This window comes from Labrus mixtus, chromosome 6 (genome assembly GCF_963584025.1).
Source record: "Labrus mixtus chromosome 6, fLabMix1.1, whole genome shotgun sequence".
Classification (NCBI taxonomy): domain Eukaryota; kingdom Metazoa; phylum Chordata; class Actinopteri; order Labriformes; family Labridae; genus Labrus; species Labrus mixtus.
In genome coordinates this window covers 11029015-11038341 of record NC_083617.1, presented here as the reverse complement: position 1 = coordinate 11038341, position 9327 = coordinate 11029015, and the positions used below count along the sequence as shown (strand labels likewise).

General features: G+C 37.7%; 1 protein-coding gene across 1 annotated transcript; it reads left to right on the top strand.

Moving 5' to 3' along the window:
* The first annotated feature begins 1288 nt into the window (after positions 1-1288).
* LOC132975423 (indoleamine 2,3-dioxygenase 2-like) lies at positions 1289-5946 on the top strand. The gene is made up of 10 exons (XM_061039953.1): positions 1289-1484; positions 2153-2248; positions 2347-2466; positions 3055-3173; positions 3990-4004; positions 4137-4236; positions 4412-4529; positions 4645-4696; positions 5173-5321; positions 5476-5946. Exons 1-10 carry the CDS (start codon positions 1395-1397, stop codon positions 5841-5843), a joined length of 1227 nt encoding a protein of 408 aa, XP_060895936.1. The 5' UTR covers positions 1289-1394; the 3' UTR covers positions 5844-5946.
* Positions 5947-9327: the final 3381 nt, after the last annotated feature.

Sequence of the window (9327 nt, the reverse complement as noted above, 5' to 3'; positions counted from 1 at the left end):
CTGTCATGTTCAGGGGAAAAATAAGGAACTGGACCCACGTGCAGAATTAACTAAATATATTCAATAAACAAAAAAGCCAAAGGCAAACAAAAACTTACTTCCAAAAGTTCAACAAAAAAAACTGACTCTGAGGGGAAGAAACACAGAGACTAAATAGACATAGGGTAATCAGACACAGGTGAAGACAATGAGGGCAATCACATTGGAGGGAAAACACACAGAGGCAGGAATAAACACAAGACAAGAAGCACTGGAGACTAGAACTACAACATAAATCAAGAAACACTAAGATACACAGAGAACTCAAGAAAGTAACAAAAACACACTAGAACATAAAGAAACACTAGGGTACGAAGTTACAAAATAACACACTAAAGACTAAACTGTGAAACATTAGGACAAAAACACACAAGGGAAACAAGCAACACTAGGATAAACAGCAGAAATTAAAACATGGAAACCTAAATACTGAAATACAAAACTAAATAAGACCAAATCATGACGGATGAAAGTTTATATATAAGAAGAATACTCATGAGGAGACATGATTCAACAACACACTTCTGTACTCGTGTCTTGCTCAATCACATCTGCAGAACTTTTCGAAAGGCATCGCATGTATTCCAAAAGACATTACCATTATCAGGGTCGTGTCACATTGACACATCTAGACTAATCTGTGACTTCAATTACACTGGAGCAGACAACAAGTCTACCAAACATCCTTGCAGGAAAAACAGTTGACACTCTCTAAGCTGTACTTGGTGTTCTACTAACAGCTGAACTCTGTCAGGTCTGACTGACATTAGAGAACAGTGAATAACCCTAATGACATCTGTAAATTAACTCTAAATAACTACAGAAATTCCACCGCACCATCAGTGCATTACTTATACACACTTCAATGTCTTCACTGTGCAATACTCTGCACGTGAATTTGTAAATATTGGTCATATATCATACATTTTGTTATGTTACATTAAATATTAAAGTGCCAGTGCTGAGGATTTAACATAATCAAATTCATCATTGAGTTCTGTGTGTGCTTTTAGGTATTTGTCTCAATGACCTACTTCACTGTAATCATCACTTTTAGAAAATCTGAGTCACACACACACATGACATTTGTCTAGTTTGTGCAACACACTTATCAGAAATTGGAAGCTATTCTTTACATCACATGCAAACCAGGGAATTTTTATTTCAGCCCTGTGACATTACATCTCAAGAAATCTGATTGGCTCTCTACAATTTGATAGTGTGGAAAAAGGGATGTGACAAAGGTAGGTTAAACAATAAATATCTGTGTAATAGATGCACAGAGCAGTTCTGCCTTCAAAGCTACTTCCACTACAACTACTACTGCATGTTGATGAGTACAGAGAGCAGAGAATATGGACACTACAGTCAGAGGAACACTGCAGGCTGACTTTGATACATTTGATATTTCTGAAGAGCTTGGATTTCTGCTTGAAGAACCTCTGGTAAGCTCCCTTGTCATCTTTTCTTTTCCCATTCAACGGAAAATCCCTGTCTTTCAACTATTTCTTTGACATCTAAAACAGGTTAGGCTAGGAGATGTAGCTGTACCTGTGACAGTTCATGATAACATAGAATAGTCATTAGCCTTTATATAGATGTAGGGCCTTTGACTGACACATATAGCTATTGTTTTTGAGTGAGGTAATGAAGTGTTATTGATCCAGTTTTTTTTTTTTTTTGAGCTGTTCCTGTGCCTAGCTATCGGTGACTTATTTCTGCATAACAGTTGGTTGAAATTTAAATGGTAAATTAGGATATTCTTATGCCTATGAATGGCTTATTTGTTAAATACTGCCGAGGTTTTCAGAATATCTACACATGTAGGTATTAAGCATAGCCCACATGTCTGTTTATGTAGTGACTTCACATTAGGGCATTCCATCTTTTTTTTTACTTGGGTAATTTTCTCAGTTTATCTCTGCCTCCTCCTCTTTAAATTGCTTTCTGTCTGTGATTGATAGCTGCAGTCATTCCCTGACACGCAGGTCAGGCACCACGGTAAACACAAGCTGATGATATTTATGATTACACTCTACAAGAACATCCCCCCACATGTTAAATATATATATAACACAAATAAATGTTATTGTATTCTTATTATCGTCTATAGAGACACCTTCCAGACTATTATCAGGTTTGGCTGGACCTGGCTAATAATCTTGAGCATCTGATAGAGACTGGTAAACTAAGGGAGCTGGTTCATAAGGTGAGAATGAACACATAGTAAGTCAGTTTTTAAAACTTGTGTATTTGAATGTGAACACCAAAGATACAATATTAACAGTAAATGTGTTCCTTTTCCAGATGCCGCTCTTGAGCACCCACCTTTTGAGTAACCATCGGGAGCTCAGGCTGGCTCATCTAGCTCTGGGATTCATCAGCATGGGATACGTGTGGCAGGAAGGACAACAAGCACCTGCTGAGGTAAATAAGACACGGCTCTGGAAGGTGGACTTTTAAGAAAAACATTTCCGTCACTAATGAACTGACAATCTGACTAATAACTCAAGACATAACACAGATACGCTGTTAGCTCCGTGAGGCTGTGGTGCTTTAATGCCTTAAGCTACATGTTAATCTAGACATGACAACACACTAATGTGTAACAGTCAGGCATTAAAGAACTAAGGAGCTGTGCAGCTGAAGGTAATATCATTTTCTGCCGGTTTTGCAGGTTATGTTCATACATAAGTATTGTAAATCTTTATATTATATGGTGCTGGATAGATTCAGGGGTGGTCAAAGACAGGTTAATAGGAAAATAACTAGATTTTATGGCAATCTAATAAACAGCTGTATATTTACTTAGATGGAAAACTTAATTGTGGACCACTGCATCCAGTAAAAAGATCCAGAAAAGTTACAACAACAAGTAATGCTAGAGGAAAAGTCAGAAGAATACTTTAAGTATTGGACTAACAGACATGAACTATTAGAATGGCTAAAAGCCTCAGAAATGTCAGTAAAGAAGCACTACTTGTTTGAAATTCAACCTTTATGGTTGTTTGACAGATTCTCCCTAAAGCCCTGGCCTGGCCCTTTTGGCTGATATCTCGCAGGCTTGGCCTTCCACCCATCCTAACCTACGCGGACACAGTTTTGGCAAACTGGAAATTAAGGGATCCCACAGGGTGAGTAAATATATTTTGTTGTGATGTTTCAGTGTTCTTAGTCCACAGACCCTCTTTTGTCATAAGAAGAACCTGTTTATAGCTATTAGAACTTGACAGGACAGAGGAAACGCCCCAGAAAGGACTGATTAACTTTAGCTTTTAAAATCAAATTTTAAATATTGTTCTGATGGAGCTCAGAATTTCTAAAGAGGACTGCTGTTTCCTTCCAAACTATTTCACTGTATGAACCTTAACTGACTTTGTGAGACATTTTTACCATTAGATTGTGACTGATACTGTTAGCGTGTCTGGACATTTAAATTATATACGAAGTTACAGTGCTGCGTGACTCTTAACCGGGAGATGTAATGATCCTTTCCAACCGCGGAGTTGTCTCTATAGTATTTTTTGATGAATTCAGAAATATGTGCAACTCAACCGCTATTAATCATTTATGACACGTAAGCCCAATCCACAGCCATGCATTACCATGATGACACACAAACTTCTGCTGAACAAGACAGCACTTGAAACGCTATTAAAAACAAACAAAAAAAAAACCACAGACTTTACTGATAAATAGTCATCCTCTCCATCTTCAGAGTCAGAATGCAGTAAACGAGTCGAGTCCAAGTCTAAGTCCGAGTCATTAGTGCTCGATTCCAAGTCGAGTCAAGAGTCCTGAAAATCAGGACATGAGTTGAGTCCCAGTCCTGGACTCAAGTAGTACAACACTGACACTATTTAACTGAATGTTAAATATAACAGAAAAAAAGCTGGGTACTTCTGTCTCCGACAAAAACTTGAATTCTCTTCTTTTTTTTTTCATTTCAGAGAAATGGAAATCAGGTGAGTTGAAGGGAAAAATAAATCATCTTCTCTGTTTTGCTCAGTTGCACTGTCACATGTTTTTTTTTTGGGGCAACTCAATCGTATGATGTTCAGCTCATTTATTTTCAAAACATCATTTTCGATAAACAGGAACATGGACTTGATATTTTCCTTTCCTGGTGGAGAGAGTTGCAGGGGATTTTTTATAGTGTCACAGTTGGTCGAGATGGCTGCCAGTTCAGGCGTGACGGTTAGTACTGACTGCGGCTACTCTTCCTCTTTTTCATTTTAACTCTTTCTGAACCTCATCATAATGCCTTTTTTTCCCCATCTGCCCACTTTCTCTTTTAGTTTCTATCCACATACTGTTTGTGTCCTGATCCTTATCATTTAGTATTGCATATTAAACTTTCAACTCTATACAGGGGGTTCTGGAGGTGATGCATGCAATGAAAATCTCAGACCTCAGCGGTGTGCAGAGAGGTCTCAACAAAGTGACTCAGTCTTTGAAGAGGATGAAGGAAACTTTCAAACTCATGCACAGTAAATTTGAATTATAAGTTGTCCAATCCGAATTTAATCCATTTACATGCTGTGCATTTTATGAAGGCAGAGAAATTCAAGGTAATTACAGTGACTGAATTTGTTCTCTTCTCAGATCATGTGGATCCAACTCTGTTTCATGGAAAATTAAGACTTTTTCTTTCAGGGTGAGTTATAGGGCTTTTAAAACGCCCAATCTCAAAGTTATTCATTAATTTAATATCAATCTTATCTGGTGCAGATAAAAGTCCTAGTGTTATAAGACCTGTTATAAGGATAAGACTTGTGTAAATCAGTGTACTTCTAGTGATGAAAGATACAACAGAAAACTCAAAGTGCTTAGTCTTTTTTTCGGTTCTCTGATTTTTTGAAATTTTCAAAATCCAAAACAAAAAACACCAACCACAATTTATATTTTCTTCAAATCCATTATTACCCCTTTTATCTTGTCTGGAGATTATTTCCTTTTTACAATAGATGGAAATAACACTAAAAGTCCACCCCCCTTGCTTCTATTGCACATATTTCCACTGCTGAACTCTGTGTATTAGCATGTTCAATGGTATCATGTTCTCCTACTCTCATGGTAATGTGCATCTACGAAAAGGAACGTTATAGAACATGTATGTTTGACCTGCTTTAGGTGGCGAGACAACCCTTTGCTTCCATGCGGGTTGTTATATGAAGGTGTGAGCGATGAGCCAATTTTTTTATCAGGCGGGAGTGCAGCCCAGAGTTCAGCCATTCAGTGCTTCGATGCTTTGCTGTGCATCCGGCACGAGGATGAGACAGGTGAAGACGCATTTGCCTCAACCTCTGACCCTCTCTGATGTTTCTCATGAATGAATCACTCTGCCTGTGCTGTCACTTGATTGCCCTGACAGAAAATGTTTCCAGCAAAGGTTGTTATTTGCTTCCTTTCTCTTCATTGATTCACCTAATCTAGGTGCCTTCCTGACACGTATGAGGGATTACATGCCTACCGCCCACCGTCATCTGATAGAAACTCTATCCGTCGGTCCATTTCTGAGAGACTTCATCCTATCTCGCTCCAGCTCTGACCTCTGCCAGGCCTACCTATCCTGTGTCTCAGCGCTGGTGGATTTACGTAACTATCACCTCAATACCGTCACCAAGTACATCATTGTGCCTGGGAATCGAGCCCGTGCAATCGGCTGCCCGTTCAGAGGTGTGTGTACTGCGCTGAACAAGACAGGGTCCGGCGGATCCGTCCTAATGGTCTTCCTTAAGAGTGTTCGTAATAACACCCAAAAAGCACTGATCTTAAAGAGACCACCACAAACTGAAATATGATATAATCAATAGCATATTATGCCATATCATATGCATAATATTCAACAGAGTTGTATTACATCATCTACTTGGTATAGTATGTATTAAAGTCAGTCATTAAAATCAGTATCTACGTATTTACTAAGTCATCGTATTATTTTTACTTCTCATTTTGCTGCAGTAATGTGAAGAACTACTGCCATCCATTGGAGGATTATTTTGGCCAGTGGTAAAGAAAATATTAACATGGTAAATGAAAATTCTTACAGTAGCCAAAGTTTTTTTCACTTAATAAACTAAACTTCACATGTAGACATACATTGTATTATAACATGATATGACTGTATGAAGACCAAGCTACAGCAAATGACTTTATTTAATGTTGCATTTGAAATTGTTTTTATTAAAATCATGTATTGTTTGCAAAACCAAGACAGAATCTGTGCAAAGTTGAATCTTTTAATTTCTTTAGCTTAATGACTTTATCCCTCCACTATCATAACATTGCCAGATCATGTTGCTTATGACATGTTTTTAACACTAAGCAACAAAGAAAATGTAATGATTTTCAATAAAGCCGCTAAAGGAAGAAAAGCGTTTTAGTGAATTCACTTATTTTACTTTGGTAAAAACGACATTGAAAATGGGATCTCCTCGGTGCTTGACAGTAAGTAGCAGATGGCAGAGGAGGAAGATAAATGTAGAAAGAACTGTGAGCTGTGGAAAAAAAATAGAGGAAGGAAATGCGAAGGGAAATCAGATGATACAGGACATTAGTAAAATAAAGCACAGGAGAATCAGCTGAGGAGAATGAAAGAGACGGACACAGTAGGGGTAATCTGGGGAGAGGGAGGGATGGATGGATGGATGTGGGATCAGGTCACTCAGCTTGATGGACTGGAACCCCCACTCCCTTGCTGGTCTTGACTTGAAGGTTGTGTCTCTTCTCGCTATTGAAGACTAATCACATTAGAAAGGAAAAGAGGGAGCTGAACCGCACTGCTGCTGAGCCCTGGTCATGGTCCAAGTCTGCTTCACTAAAGCACAAAAGATGTAAAATGTGGGCTGTTTGACAGCTACTGAATGCAGCTCCGGCTGTGCCTACAGCCAGTCCTGGTGCAGCGCTCTACTGTCACATAGAGAAAGTGTTAGAGTAGTGTTTGAACTTTTCCTATATTTCCATTTCAGTTTTTCCCCTTGAACTAAATACTCTGTGTTTCTAAACATAGGAGCACAGGACTATCCTGTTTTTACGTAAACTCTGCAATATAAAAAAAGCTTTCCAAAGTGTTTTTTATTTTTTAGAAAATCATGTTTTACAATTTTTTTTTTTTTTAACAAGAATGGTTCTAAATACGACTAAATAACTACAGTTCCCATTAGTCCTTAGCCTCCATTATTGAAAACAGGCCTTTCAGAGACTCAAACTCAATAGTAAAGAATTTAAATATCTTTGTCATTGCAGGTCTTGAAATGTTAAAATAGTTGTGATTTCAACTAAAATCAACCCAAAATTGTCTTAACTCTAAAATCGTACACTTCTGCTTGTCTTCAGTGTCCCAAGTCACAGAATCTTAAGCTTGTATAAAAACGCACCTTTTTATTCATAATTCCCTTCATTGGTTATTAAAAAAGCTTATAATTATCTTCAACTTTTAGACCCTAGTTTTGGTTATTATTTTATTGACTCATGAGGGAAAATGTTATATAGATATTGAAGCCGTTGATGCGCAACACCTGTGATTTCATGCATCATTTTCCAGGGAAGAAATGTTGAGGACTTTTACTACCAGAAACACGGGCTACCAATTAAAATAGTCTGTTCTTTATTATCCTTTTTTCAGTTTTGTATTTACATTATTTTTTTGTTCAGTTATCATTTCCTGTTTTCTTTATCACTTCCCTATTCCTGATGTGTAACCCCACTTCCTTCCTTTTCTTTTCCTGTCTTTATGTGTGCCCTGCCCTCATTGTTTTCACCTGTGTATGATCAGTGTTACCTCTCCCTGCTACTCCCGTTGTACACAATCTTTGGCTGTGTCGGAAATCAGCCACCACTCAGCCATTTCTTAGTGTTGTTCTAATCATTAGAAACTATATAGTGGACTCATGTATCCTTAAAGGCCTAATGGAAAGTAGTGTACAAGAAGTGGTCACTAACCAAGTAATAAATATCATCATGCATTATGGTGGGCAGGAAAAAAAGTGGAAGGAGTTTGTATGGGACAAATAAATAAGAAGTACCGCAAAAATAAAGTGATTCTTAAGTGAAAACATGCTCAGTATAATATAAGTTATCACTGAATTCATGACATTATTTATTATTGATAGATGGGCGTTGTTGAACTGTGTGTTTATTGTGCGAGAGCAATGACGCCAATACGAGAACAGTCCGACACTGTTTCTTTTTAGTAGTAAATGAGTCTGTGATTTCGGACACAGCCTTTGTCCTCCCCTTTCTTCAGTGCCAGTTTTTTTTTTTTTTAATGCCAGTCTCTTGTGTGGATGTTCCTCGTGGCTCTACCTGTGTTTGTCACCTGCTTTGTTGGACCTTGAAATGTTTCCTTTGTATTTTCACTTCCCTGGACACCTCAAAGTAAGCCTAAGGTTTTTCTTTTTGTTGACATAAATTCTTCTTAGTCTGCATCTGGTGCCTCACTCATGTCTTAACCCAAGAGAGCCATTCTCTTCCCATTTGTCAGCTGTATTGCCTCTAGTGTTCAGTAGAAATAGCAGCACACCGTATCACCTTCAGTTGAAAATGATTTAATAGTGATGTAGAAACAGTAGAAAAATGCATAATATTGCACATATTCATTGAATTGCACTTTCTTAAGATACAGATCTTTGCATGGACATTGGTGACCTGATATATATGTGATCAACTGTCTAATGAGGGGAGCTTAGTATGAGTCTTCCTGACATTTCTTGGAACATTTTACAGTACAACAACCGATATAAGAGCCGCTGTTATAAAACTACTTCAAGTATTTGGCAAATACCTGCTTTGTAACAGCGTGCAAATTCAGTATCATTGCTACATTATCGTGTTTGTCTTTTTTTATCTTATTCTGCACTTATCCAAAGCTGGTGGCTACAAGTCATCTCTGGGGTAAGATTGCTACCATTTTCCTTTAGCACTGTGTATAGCCCTTCTACTCGTGCAAGTTCAGTGCACAGTTGTTTGTGTTGGTTAGTAGACAGATGTTTGGTGTTCTGTAATGTAAAGTGTTTGTTGAGAAAAAATGAGCTTCATTTTACATGATGAAACTTTCAGCTAAATGACAAAAAAATAAAATAATACAGAGCAACATTTAAAGTGTTAACATGAAACAAATGACTCAAGAAGAGTTTAAGAGCGTTTGTGACAGAATGGGTGACTGAGAAGCAAGGCAGATTCTTCATGGACTCCAAGAGAAATGTCAAAATAGCCTTTACTTTTTGTTGTAAATAAAAACAAAACATTGTATAAGTTCTCATAGAAAATATTCTGCCTTAGAAGTAG

Bases quoted from the DNA above. Each gene is read 5' to 3' on its own strand.
- LOC132975423 (XM_061039953.1), top strand. From the start codon at position 1,395: ATGGACACTACAGTCAGAGGAACACTGCAGGCTGACTTTGATACATTT. The intron at 2,249-2,346 runs GTGAGAATGAAC...TTCCTTTTCCAG, and splicing joins TAAGGGAGCTGGTTCATAAG to ATGCCGCTCTTGAGCACCCA. The intron at 4,237-4,411 runs GTTAGTACTGAC...AACTCTATACAG, and splicing joins CTGCCAGTTCAGGCGTGACG to GGGGTTCTGGAGGTGATGCA.